The sequence below is a fragment of the Chiloscyllium plagiosum genome, unplaced genomic scaffold (genome assembly GCF_037043375.1).
Source record: "Chiloscyllium plagiosum isolate Xiang-an unplaced genomic scaffold, Cpla_swu_hap1 HiC_scaffold_19, whole genome shotgun sequence".
NCBI lineage: Eukaryota > Metazoa > Chordata > Chondrichthyes > Orectolobiformes > Hemiscylliidae > Chiloscyllium > Chiloscyllium plagiosum.
Genome location: NW_028270157.1, coordinates 26,051,436 through 26,064,808, shown reverse-complemented (window position 1 = coordinate 26,064,808; position 13,373 = coordinate 26,051,436). Strand labels below are relative to the sequence as shown.

The 13,373-nt window shown below is 39.9% G+C and overlaps 1 protein-coding gene across 3 annotated transcripts in view; it reads left to right on the top strand.

The window, feature by feature from the left end:
- Positions 1–13,373, top strand: part of LOC122559738 (protein O-mannosyl-transferase TMTC2) — a 181,199-nt gene that overhangs the window by 58,285 nt on the left and 109,541 nt on the right. Inside the window, exons 1-2 of one of the 3 annotated variants that reach the window (XM_087997149.1) lie at positions 5,909–5,955; positions 10,628–10,727. In XM_087997149.1, coding sequence (XP_087853275.1) covers positions 10,686–10,727 — 42 coding nt within the window. In that variant the 5' untranslated portion in view covers positions 5,909–5,955; positions 10,628–10,685. Of the gene's footprint in view, positions 1–5,384; positions 5,956–10,627; positions 10,728–13,373 lie in introns of those variants that run through there. The other 2 variants (XM_043709687.2, XM_087997148.1) reach the window with 2 other exon arrangements.

Below are 13,373 nucleotides of genomic sequence, written 5' to 3'. Positions count from 1 at the left end.
ATTCTCTGGCCTGTTGGTAATGGGAGATGTGCTAGGCCAAGAGATTGCAGGTCGCATTCAAGTATAATTCTTTTGCTGATTGCCTAAAGTGCCTCATGGATGCCCAGTGTTCAGATGCCAGATCTGTTCAAAGTCTGTCCCATTTAGCACAGTGATGGTGTCACGCAACATGATGTAAGATATTCTCAACATGATGTAAGCACTTCATCTTCTCAAGGAATATGTACTGGTCACTCTTATCAATACTGTCATGGACAAATGCATCTGCAGGAGGCAGACTGATGAAGCTGAGGTCAAGTGTGTTGATTCATGACCACGTGATGCAGATCCAGTCTAGCAGCAATGTCCTTTTGAACATGACAAGCTCAGTCAGTAGTGCCAAACCACTTGTGGTAATTGGCAGTGAAAACCACCATCCAGAGAACATTTTGGGCACTTGCTACTTTCAGTACGTGGTAATCAGCATGTAGTTTCCTTGCCATTGTTTAATCTGATGCCACAGATTTCCTGGGATTTGAAGTTTGAGGACTCCCAGGATAACGCCCTCCCAACCAAATACCATTGCACTACCACTTCTACTGGGATTGTCCCACCAGGGGGACAGAGAGATTTGGAGATGGTGATAGTGCTGTCAGAGACATTGTGTGTAAGGTATAATTGTGTAAGTATGACTATACCTGGCTGTTGCTTGACTAGCCTATATACCCTTCAAATTTTGGCACTGGTATTCAGATTTTGGTAGCTTGGATTTTGCAGGGTTGTCAAGGCTGAGTTTGCCATTGTCGTTTCCAGTGCTTTAGTCGATGCCAGGTCAAATGTTTGGCTTCATTCCTTTTTTGAGACCTTTAAGCGGTTGAAACAAATGAAAGGCTTTCTAGACACTTCCATGGTCAATTAAGAATCAGCCACATTTTTGTGGTCCTGGAGTCACATACAGGTCTGACCAGGTAAGAGTGGCAGTTTTCATTCCCTAAAGAACATTAATGAAATTAAAAATATGAAATGGCTGCTAGAATTTCTCAACATTAGAAAAGAGATTACACTTAAAAATAACTTAATTGATAGTCATTTATTGGAGCATTTGTTAAGTCGTAAGTCTGCTGTGCCCTATATCCCCTTTCTAAATGCAATAAATATGCCTTACTTGTAAAGATGTGAGATATTTATATTTCACACCATGAAAGCTTTTGGAACTGCTTTGAGGCTTTTAAAATTATTATTTCAAAGTGCCTTTTCGTATCTAAGTTTATATTATTATCATTTCCTCCTCAGTTCTTGATGCTAAATGTAAGACCTGAATAAAACTAGCTTTTTAAGTGAGGGAAACAAACTAATTTCAAATGTCCTTACCCATGGATATATATCTCTAGTTCATCTATGGTAATTACTGCCTTAGAAAATAGTGTACAATGTTGAAGTACTTTCCAGTTTGGGAGAAGGAAAGTAATCAGAGCACCAGTCACATTATACTCTAAAAACCTAGTTGCAATATTAATTGGACGACAAATATAGCTAGTTTGAAAGATGGAAGCAGTTGGCTGTCCCGTCCTCTCAGGAATGATTCACACTGCAATTAGTCCACTCCTTAAATGGCAAGGATGAAAATTAGGTTTCTTAACTGGGGAAAATATACATTGAAATATTGAAAATTAGATGTTTCAAGACATTAGCCTATTTTTCAATGCTGGTTGCAAAGTGTTTTAATATGTCGAAGAAAATGCCACTGTAATATATAGCTGCCAACTTATAATTGTGCACAATATTTTCAGGCTGTCATCACACATTGCTACAGCACTACATCTTATTATAAATCTTGATTAGACATGTCTATGATGTAAATAAAGCACGAACAGAATTTTGAGGAACCAATAGGTAAATGATACTGTATTGTTTGCACCAGCATTGAGTAGCCTAAGAATGAATCATTAACAACTGCAAGCACTCAAAACCTCCTATTTGCCTCTAACCTACCTGTGCCCTCTCTATGTTTCACCATCATCCCCACAACTTGATCCTTAAAGTCACACCTTTAGTCCACTGAGTGGCCAGAATTGCAGTGTTCAAAGTTCAACACCAGCAACCAAAATGAGACTCCTCTTGCTCTCTAGAAGGCTGCCAACATGAAAATCTACCCAAACTCTAGCCATTTATCTGACTGCTGATTGAAGGACCTTGTTGTGAACTGCATGTCAACTAATACAAGTTATCTATTATTTCACACATTGAAAGGAAATAATTTATATGACGCACATTGTGAATTCTCCTACTATTTCCTTTCCATTGTCCACAAAACTTTCTTGTGTGATTTAAGTCAGGCAACTGACTGTGTGGAGTTTGCACATTCTCCCTGTGTCTGCGTGGGTTTCCTCTGGGTGCTCCAGTTTCCTCCCACAGTCCAAAAATGTGCAGGTTAGGCGAATTGGCCACGCTAAATTGGCCGTAGTGTTAGGTAAAGGGGTAAATGTAGGGGAATGGGTCTGGGTGGGTTGTGCTTCGGCGGGTCGGTGTGGACTTGTTGGGCCGAAGGGCCTGTTTCCACACTGTACATAATCTAATCTAATCTGAAAAAAAGTAGCAAATCATATTTATATTAATCTGGCAACATTTAAAAAGTATTGCTAATCTATCAATGCTACTCAAACATGGCTAAATATTTTCATTACACCCCTCCAGGGCAGGTGGGACTTGAGCCTGAGCCTCCAACTCAAAGGTAGAGACATTATCACTGCACCTTTAAATTACTGAAATGTAGCTCAATCAGCTTGGTCAGAGATGGTACAATGTACCTGAGAGCAGATGGGACTTGGCAAGGACTTCCTAGCTTTGGTGTAGGGCACTACCTTTGCACTGCAAGAAACTCTCAAATGTAACAATTGTACTCTATAACTCAATTATAAAGCCCATAGACATTTCTAATCAACCTGTTCAGAGACATTGTTACATGCTTCAGGGGTAGGTAGGACTTGAACCAGGGAACTATTAGCTCAGCACTGGGCATTACCATTGCACACCTTCAGTCCCTCAGATGTAGCTATATATTTTCTAATAAACCCATTCGGAGATACTTTTACACCCCCCCCCCCCCCCCCGGAAATAGGTGGAAGTTGAACCTTGGATTCCTGGGTCATTGTGAGGGTCACTACCGCTACATTACAAAAGCTCTCAATAGTCTAGCAGTCCATCACCTTAACCACTCCAGCACTTTGTCATGTTCAAATGCAGTTAGATATTTTCTAATCAACCTGATCAGAGATGTTATTACAGGCTGTTGGAGCAGATGGACCTGGACCTGGACCTGGGTCTCCTGACTCAGAAGTCGGGGCATTACCACTGCTCCACAGGAATCCTTTCAAATGTAGTTAAAATTAACAGAGAAAAATGGATTGCCTGTGGTCTAAGCTTCCAATTTAAATCTCTTTACAATCCACCAGTTCATTATTTTGTTCAATGAGCCATACTTTGATTTCAGTTTAATTTACCTTGTTTTAAGCCATCACTTTTACATTCTTTGCTCTAATTTCCTTCTTTTAGTTTTTGCAATAGTTTTTGAAATTTTCTGGGTCTCATATTTTAATGCCTTTTTAGAGGAGAAAGTGAGGTCTGCAGATGCTGGAGATCAGAGCTGAAAATGTGTTGCTGGAACAGCGCAGCAGGTCAGGCAGCATCCAGGGAACAGGAGAATCAACGTTTCGGGCATAAGCCCTTCTTCAGGAACCTGAAGAAGGGCTAATGCCCGAAACGTCGATTCTCCTGTTCCCTGGATGCTGCCTGACCTGCTGCGCTGTTCCAGCAACACATTTTCAATGCCTTTTTATTGTATATTTAATGTAGCAAAATCCCAACTTTCATTTAAAAATTGGGCACTGAGCTAAAGAAGGAGACAATAAAATAGGTACAAAAAGCAATGTCTTTAATAAGGAAAGAGCAATGAAGAGGCAAAGAGAATTGTTGGGGAAAATCTAGAGCTCAAGGTCTGTGCAACTGTAGGTATGCCACCTGTTGTGCTGTGAAGGAGGGGCAAATGGGCAAAGGTTTGGAGGAACATTGGGCTCTTAGAGCATTGCAGGTAAGTTATATGTGGGGACAGGATTAACTTTGGTTTTCAGCACATGTCCTAGTGTTGGTTCAGTGCCATTTCTAATATGACCATTGAGATATTATGTTACATTAAACCTGCTATAAAACATTAAAATGTGAATGCAAGAAATTTTCAGAAACAAACATAATTTAAAAATGAGAGCAAAGAGCATAAAAGTAATAGCTTAAAATAAGGGAAATTAAAATGGTAATATTAATGAAAAAAGTATAGACTGATTTAACACAATAATGAAGCAATAGATTTAAATTGGAAGCTATGGTTACAGGTAATTTATTTTTCTCTGTTAATTTTAACTACTTTTGAAGGAACTCCTGTAAAATCCCTATCTCTGTGCGAGGAGTCCACCTGTTCCAGAAGGGTGTCATAACATCTCTGATCTGGTTGATTGGGAAATATGTATTTACATTTGAATTTGACGAGGAGGCCCAGCAGTTAAGGTGATGGAATACTAATCCATTGAGTGCTCCTGTGGTGCAGTGTTAGTGTCTCTACCTCTGAGCCAAGTGGCCTGGGTCTAAGTCCCAACTGCTCCAGAGGTATATCATATTATCTCTGAATAGGTTGACTAGAAAATATCTAACTACCTTTGAGTAGCATTGATTGAGGCTTCGGTGGATGAGGAGAAAACATGGATCAGTGAGCATAGGCTTGATAACAAAATTTGGAGATTTCATGATAATGGAGAGAGAAAAATAGAAGGCTAGTGATGAAAGGATTGGAATAATTGAGTTTGAAGGTAACACAAACACAGATCTTAGTATCAGCTCCTCTGTTATTCATGAAACTTCCCCAAACATATCTATGCTTGATCATAATGGTACACTAATCGATTCCCATTCATTTTAACCCACAAGGTATGAAAAAAATAAACAATAACTCGGATGCATGTACGTGTTCATGATTTCTACATATGAATAGTCTTAAGTATATTGTCAAGAAAAACAGCATTGACCAGGGCTCAGATGTAGAGCATTTCCTTATCTTTAAGAAGAGAAATATGTTGTAATACAAAAGCAGTTAAAAATCTTGGAGTAATAAGGATTAAGTAGATTTGCATGAGTTCTCAATTTCATCCAAATGAAAGGGAAAGCTTAATGCTATGGAGCCTTAACTAAATTATCACATTCTCATACCGGTGAGTTAGAGACCAAAAGGTGTATTAGGTGATCACTATAAAGCAGCATGGAATGTGATTAGGTGGTTGTTATCAAATTTCTATCATCTGCATTAACAAAAAACCTGTCTTGTATAAAGTCATTAATTTTATTTTTATGTTTTCTTCCAGCCGAGCCATTAAAGCCAACCAGGATCTACTTCCAGAAACACCTTGGGCGAATATCTTTTACAATGACTTTTGGGGAACCCTCCTTACACACAGTGGGAGCCACAAGTCCTACCGCCCACTTTGTACACTTTCCTTCCGTTTTAACTGTGCCTTTGGTGGTATGGATCCCTGGGGATATCATTTTGTCAATGTGCTTTTGCACAGTGCAGTCACTGGTCTCTTTACAAACTTCTCGCGGGTGTTATTTGGCGATGGCTATTGGACTTTTATTGCAGGACTACTGTTTGCTGCACACCCTATTCACACTGAAGCAGTGGCAGGAATTGTAGGCCGAGCAGATGTTGGAGCTGGGCTCTTTTTCCTCCTGTCCTTAATGTGTTACATTCGGCACTGTGGGTGCAAGGGACATTCTCTGAGGAGCTGGGCCTGGTTATTTGGAAGCTTCATGTGTGCTGCCTGCAGTATGCTCTGGAAGGAGCAAGGAGTAACTGTCCTGGCTATTTCCGCTGTCTATGATGTATTTATAGATCGCAGGCTCAAATTTTACCAACTCATCTCATTGATTCACAAGGTAAGCCACATCAGAATAATGCAACAATTAGTGACCAAAAATGAACAGGGTAACTGTGAATAACAGGAAGCCTTACTCACTGACAGTGCATATCAGTAGCCAGGTATGGGCTGCCTGTGATTTGCTGACAGGAAGTATGTATTAAATTATTTCTCCTGTGTTTCTTGTGCTCCCATGTAGATGCTGATAACAATTATGTAAAGTTCCTTCCACTTTTCTTGTTTTTAGCAGTCACATTTGAGAGCATCCTGCCCCGTTTATGCACTTGGTGTCAAAGTTGATAGTACCCACACCAAGGATTGGTATTATGCTGATAGCAGTTTAGATACATCATTAAAATGGAACAGTGGACTAAACTGGAAATTGCCCCTCCTTGTACTTTATCATTAGCCACATTCTTCCCCCCCACCCCGGCAAATGCAATGATCCATTTTGATATAGTCTTGATTCTTGTTCAATTTAAAGGAACAAAAGTGATAGCAAACAGAAAGGATTCATGGTTTTCACAGCATTTGATATGGTAGTGTAGAACTGACTGGCTGACAGTGGCTTATGTTGGATTTGGCAGTGCCATTGTTTTATCCATAAATATTTATACACAGCTTTGGTTAAGGCAATATTTCTGCGTTTTAGCCACAAGATAGGAACGGATAACTGATTCTCAAAACATGCCTTAGAAAATTCAATGTTGACTATCACCAATTTCTTCCCTCCCTTCAGCCAATGGTGTTTTGTCTTTGTTGGTGCAAATCATGACACGTGCATTGCTAATTGCTGCTCCTCCGCTCCAATAACTGCTACATATATGCAAATCTTAATAATGTGGTTCGGTGGTCATCACAGGCCAAGTTCACAGTCATGACTTGGACCAATTTTAACTCCTGCACCAGGGTATCACTATAATTAGATCCAAAAACAGAAATTTCTGGAAAAGCTCAGCAGGTCTGGTACCATTTAGAGAGAAAACTAGAGTTAGATGATTGGGCACAGGCTAGCAATCAAACCTGGGAATTTCTTTGTTCATTTGCATTTAAATCTACTTATACAAATGGAGAAGTATAAAACATAGGAACATAGAAAATACTAGACAAACAAAAATGATGTTCGTCTACTGTCCTTTACTGTCCTGGAACTTGCATGACACAATAATGATGGAGTTGTTGAATAAACATAACAATCAAACTTTATCAAATAACTCAACAATGGAGATGAGGAAAAACACTAACAACTTTGATATAAAGTCACATTTTCTCTCCCAAGGTACTATATTCAGTTACATTTGAATAATATTTATACAATATGTTCATGCAACGTCAAGCATAATTATAGTGTATAATTATTTGACTGACAAGGCAATGTTTGAATGGTAGCATTTGACATTTTTAAGTGTCTGTATTTGACTTCTAATATGGACATCAGGTCCAAGAAAGCAAGATATTTTCTTTTATTTGTTCATAGGATGTGAGTGTTGCTGACTGAGCCAGTATTTATTGTCTATCCCTAATTAATTGCCGTTTAAGATTCAACCATATTTCTGTGGGTCTGGTGTCATGTGTAGGCCAGACCAGGTATGGATAGCAGATCTCTTTCCCTAAAGGTCATTAGTGAACCAGATAGATTTTACAATAATCAACAATGGGTTCTTGTTTTTAATTTCAGGAATTTGTTGAGTTCAAACTTCACCATCAGCCACTGTAGGTTTCAAACTCATATCCTCTGACATCAATTTAGGATTCAGGATTACAGAGGCAGTCCCATGATGACACATTTTTCCATGGATGATATTATGGATTATTAAAATCCACATTTTAAGTAGTAATTATAAATTTTGATCCATCCCAACAAGGGGCATAAATGTGATTTTCTAATGTTTTAAATACACCTAATATTTTGGTTTTGAATGATTGGTGAGATCATACAGCAAAAACCTATAAGTTCTGGAGTAAAGTTAAAACTTTGGTCTTTTATACATGTTTGTAATACTCCATACAATTCAACTAAATGGTTAATAATGCTTGTAAGCCACACTTGTATTTGCATGTCATTGTGTCACCATGGTGCATCAGTCAACTAAAATGACAAAAGCATTGCAGAGAAATGAACTGAATCAACTTCAGCTAAAACATCAGACACAGTAGAAGAATGATAAAGATGATTTTGTTTTGTACTTCAATGTATATTTTAATTCTTTTAAATTTGTGTTTAAGTATAACAGCTAATATGGATTTCAGAATCAGGACAGTAATGTTCATTGTGATTGAAATCTGTGGTCTTTATGATAGATTAGTAAGTTTGTTAATTGAGTGGCTGAATCACATACAGAAGGAAGACTTGCATGTCTGTTGGTCTGTAGCATTAGATGGTTTTAGCAGGAATTGTTGACAGTCTGTTTTAAAGTTTGGTTGATGTACACAGCTCTTTTATTGGCCCGGGCCACAAATAGCCAAGCAACTGCAAACTCATCATAGACCTAGGTTGGCTTGGCATCCTTTTGCCTTTTGGGTGGCATCATGTCCATGTAGATTAGTGGGAATGTTGACTTGATTTAACTTGTAATGAATAACCTGTAGAGGGGTGAATAATGGGCACAAGAAGGAGGTTATGCAAATAACAAGAGCCTATGGAATTAGAATATCTGTGGCTAGCAGTCTCCATGTTCTCATTTAAAACCAACAACTTAAAAAGCTTAGGTTAGGCAACAATTGATAAGTATTAGAAATATGTGGATACATACAACAATACCTCCCCACCCCACTGTCACACACATACACACAGACACAAATTGAGCCATTCAGAAAGCAGAAACTACAAGCCAATTGGCTTAACATCTGTCGTAGGAAAAATGTTAGTAGAAATAATTAATAATGAAGTAATAAGAACAGGAGTAGGCCATTCATCCTCTTGAGCCTATTCCACCATTCAATGGGGTCATGGCTGTTCTGTGGCCTAACTCCACATCCCTGCCTTTGACTCATATCCCTTAATACCTTTGCTTAACAAATGTTTATCTATCTCAGATTTAAAATTAACAACTGATTCAGTGTTCTTTTGTGGAGGAGAAACATTTACCATCCTTTTTGCAAAGAACTGCTTCCTATCATCCCTCCTGAATGGTCTGGCCCTGATTTTTACGACTATGCCCCTAGTTCTAGAATCCCCAAACAATGGAAATAGTTTATTTATACCGTCATTTCCTGTTAATATCTTGAATATTTCAATCATGTAACCTCTTAACCTTCTAAATTCTTGAGAAAACAGGCCTAAGTTGTATGATTTCTCCTAATAATTTAATCCCTGAGTATCATACTTATAAACCTGCATTGTACACTCTCCAAAGACAACATATCCTTCTTAAGGTGTGGTGCCCAGATCTGCTGTCAGTACTCCAAGTGGGGTCTAACCAGGGTTTTGAATAACTGCAGTATGACCTCTGCATCCTTGTATTCCAGTCTTCGAGATATAAAGAAGGAGAAAGTGAGGACTGCAGATGCTGGAGATCAGAGCTGAAAAATGTGTTGCTGGAAAAGTGCAGCAGATCAGGCAGTATCCAAGGAGCAGGAGAATCATCGATGATGCTGCCTGACCTGCTGCGCTTTTCCAGCAACACATTTTTCAGTTCTAGATATAAATGCCAACTTTCCATTAGCTTTCTTGATTATTTTCTGCACTCATTCTTGACATTTTAAAGACTTATACACCTGAGCCCCCAAATCCTTTTAGACATTCACTGTATTTAACTTCACACCATCTAGAGAGTACCTGATCTATCTTTTTTTTAGTCTAAAATGGAGAACATCACACTTACTTACATTGAACTCCATCTGCCACTATTTTGCCAGGAGGGCACTTAAATGTATTCAAGGTAATCAAGCAATGTCAACGTGGCTTTGTAAAACGAAGTTATATTTGCTCAATCTAAAGGAAGTAACATGCTGTGGATAAAGGGGAATTGATGGATGCACTGCACTTAGATTTCCAGACGGCATTTGATAGAGTGCCACCTGGCACAGTGGTTAGCATTGCTGCCTCACAGCACCAGAGACCCGGGTTCAATACCTGCCTCAGGCAACTGTCTGTGTGGAGTTTGCACATTCTCCCCGTGTCTGCATAGGTTTCCTTTGGGTGCTCCAGTTTCCTGCCGCAGTCCAAAAATGTGCAGGTTAGGTGAATTGGTCATGCTAAATTGGCCGTAATGTTAGGTGAATGAGTAAATGTAGGAGAATGGGTCTGGGTGGGTTGCTCTTTGGAAGGTCGGTGTGGACTTGTTGGGCGGATGGTCCTGTTTCCACACTGTAAGTAATCTAATCTCATCAAGGTTATTCGGAAAATAGAAGCAGGTTGTGTAGGGGACACCATTTTGCAATGGAGAAAGGATTAACTAGTGAACAAGAAACAGACAGTAGACTTAACAAACTCATTTTCTGTTTTACAAGCTGTAACAAGCAGAATGGCACAGGAATTAGTACTGGGCTGTCAAATTTTAACAATTTATATAAATGCCTTGAGTGATGTGGCTACTAAATTTTCTGATGACACAAAGACATCTAGGAAAGTAATTTATAAAGAGGGCTTAAGGACAGTTAGAAAGGAAAATTATAGGTTATGTGCATGAGCAAATATCTGGCAAATGGAGTATAATATGTGAAAATATTGAATTGTTCATTTTTGGCAGGAAGAATAACAAAGAAACATAATATCTTAATGTGTAGAGGGCTCTGCAGAGCTCCGAGATGCAGAGGGATCTGGGTGACCTGGTACATAAATCACAAAATGTAAGTATGTAGGCACACCAATAATTAGGCGAAGTTCAGTTCTCTTGTCATGTTGCATTACTGTCAAATACAGTGGGAAGCATTGACACAATGAAAGATTTCTCCCTTCGGACCTCCAGCAGCCAGAGTAATGACTGGCACAGAGATTAAGTGGATCCCACACTTCAATCGATTTGCCTGTTTCCCCCTCCAATCCCCATAAGTGAACAGGAAAATGTCTCCAAATCTATTAAGGGGATACCCCTGTAAAGAGCTGGATTATAATCAGCTTCTCACTGCAGGTGAATTTCTGATGCCAAATTGATCTGGCTCCCATTTATGGTTCTGTGGCAAAAGTTCAACCTGCTATCTGGTCTAATGACACTTTTCATCTGCTAGTCTATTTTCTTGGTGGTTGTAGCATTTCTTGAGGATGTCCAAATATATTTCAAATGCAACCGATGCTTTCTCACTCATGACCCTTACATGTGGGAAGTTTTAGATCCTTATAACCCTCTGGATGCAAATAATTTTCTGTGACTCCACTTGAAGCCTTCTGCCAATTCTTTAAAGTTTGGGAAAAGTAATCCATGCCCTGCATTACTGACCTGTCCACTTCCTGAAGAAGGGCTCATGCCCGAAACGTTGATTCTCCTGCTCCTTGGATGCTGCCTGACCTGCTGCGCTTTTCCAGCAACACATTTTCAGCACTAGCGAAATAAGCCCATTCTATGTATTTTATCTAGGTTGTTCATAATTTAAATTCCTCAATAAAATCTCCCTTCAACCTGCTGTATTCTGAAGAAAAACACATCAGCCTTTTCAATTTTTTCAGTGATTATGCCTGATTAAATGTAATTGTAGTTATTGCTATCCTGCAATAAACACTTGTGTTGCCTTTGAACAGTGCTTCTTCTGTACATACTGTACAGTGGTGTAACCTTTATCTTTTTAATTTCAAAATATACATTATTCATTAGAAAAATCTTTGTATGCAAGTTACTGAAGCACTTTGGCTCTGTACAGTAGCATATGAAGGAACAAACAAACATTCGAGATTGACTCTACCCAACAAACAACATTAAGGCATTTCTTAATTGCACAAGGCTATATTTACATGTATTTAAGGTACAGAGAGTGTCGGAAAACTGAACAGACTTCTGTGGAAGGGGCCTCTTTCCTTTACTCCGCACTCAGGCCGGTGTCTGGGGTTCGCCAATTACTGTGGTGGTCTCTCTCCAGGAGGCTCTGAAACATAAAAGACCAGGAATGCTACACGAGGGCAACTCCGCTGGAGAGAGAGCGCTGAACCGAACTCACTGTTTTTAGCCTGACCAGCGAGTTGGAACTTATCTCCAAACAGTAATCACAACTGCCTCCAATGTCTGAGCGATTCCCTCTCTTGTTGGTAGGACAACGGCCATCTGGTACCTACCCACTCAGGCAGTACCCCCAAGAGAGAGAAAGAGAGAGATCAAACTGCTTATCCTGGTCAGAAATCCCCCTTGAATCGCCCGGATCACCCTTCGGTCCTTGACACTGGAATTATTTTCTGGGATCTGTTGTGAACTCAGCCAGAATTGGTGTATGCAGAAGGAGCACAGACGGACTCAAACATGAGTTGAAAATTACCAGTGAACTTTATTACAAATAAAAAAAAATCAACTTGCCCAATCCATACAATACTTTGATGAAACTTATGCTCTATTCTGGAAAGAAAACTGGAGCCGACACAACGTAAATCTTTAACCTTACACAATTTACAAGGTACTTATACTTCAAGAATTACACAACTACCCTCCCTCCATTCCTTACCAACTGCTCCAGGGTACGAGTGTCCCGGGTCTGAAAAGGGCTCTTACAGTCTCAGAGGGACTTGTTGCTTGTCCAGTGGGTCTCCGCCTCTGCCTTGGGTGTTGTTGCAGACTGCTGATTTTTTTTTACTGCTGAAGGTTGAGACGGTCGATGTCTTCAGCTCCAAAGGATTGGCGTGCTCAGAGCAAGGAGAGTGAAAGGTAAAAGAGCCCCGATAGTTGGCCCTGCTGCCCCCTTTACCCGTGCGATTCCAAAGACCCTGCCGGCTCCGCCCCTCAGGTAATTCCGTTTCACAAAGCATCTCCGGTGATTGCTGGGGCCGGATTCATCTCATCTTTTGTGGAAACAAAAGGGTCGATACTGTCCCAAATTTACTTAACTGAAATTTTGATAACTTCCCAAACTATTTTCAGATTAGAGTAAATCGTTATCCCATTAACTAGATAAGGCTCCATTGTTCCCAGTTTTGGGGTTCATTACCATTTCTATGCCTGTCCCTTGATACGATGACTGGCGGGTGCCATTTTGTTGGTCCTGTTGTTTCATACCTCTGAGGATCTGTCCCTAGAAGAAGGTGTGTCCTTATTCTGGCAGGTCTGCTGGGAATTCCTGTCTGCACAGATGCCAGATTGACCAGTTTTTCACAACAGGCCATTTGCTTTCTGTCTTTCCTTTTAAAACTGGGGATTGCCCTGAAACTGCTACATCTCCATTTAACTTTGGCAGAAAGACCTCAGGTAGTGGTCTTTCCCCACTGTGCCTTGGCCCCAAGCTTTAGTGCATCCCTCAACAAGGAGTCTTGGACCTTGGAACATTCCAGTCTGCAACATTCAGTTGGGGTTAACTCCTTGC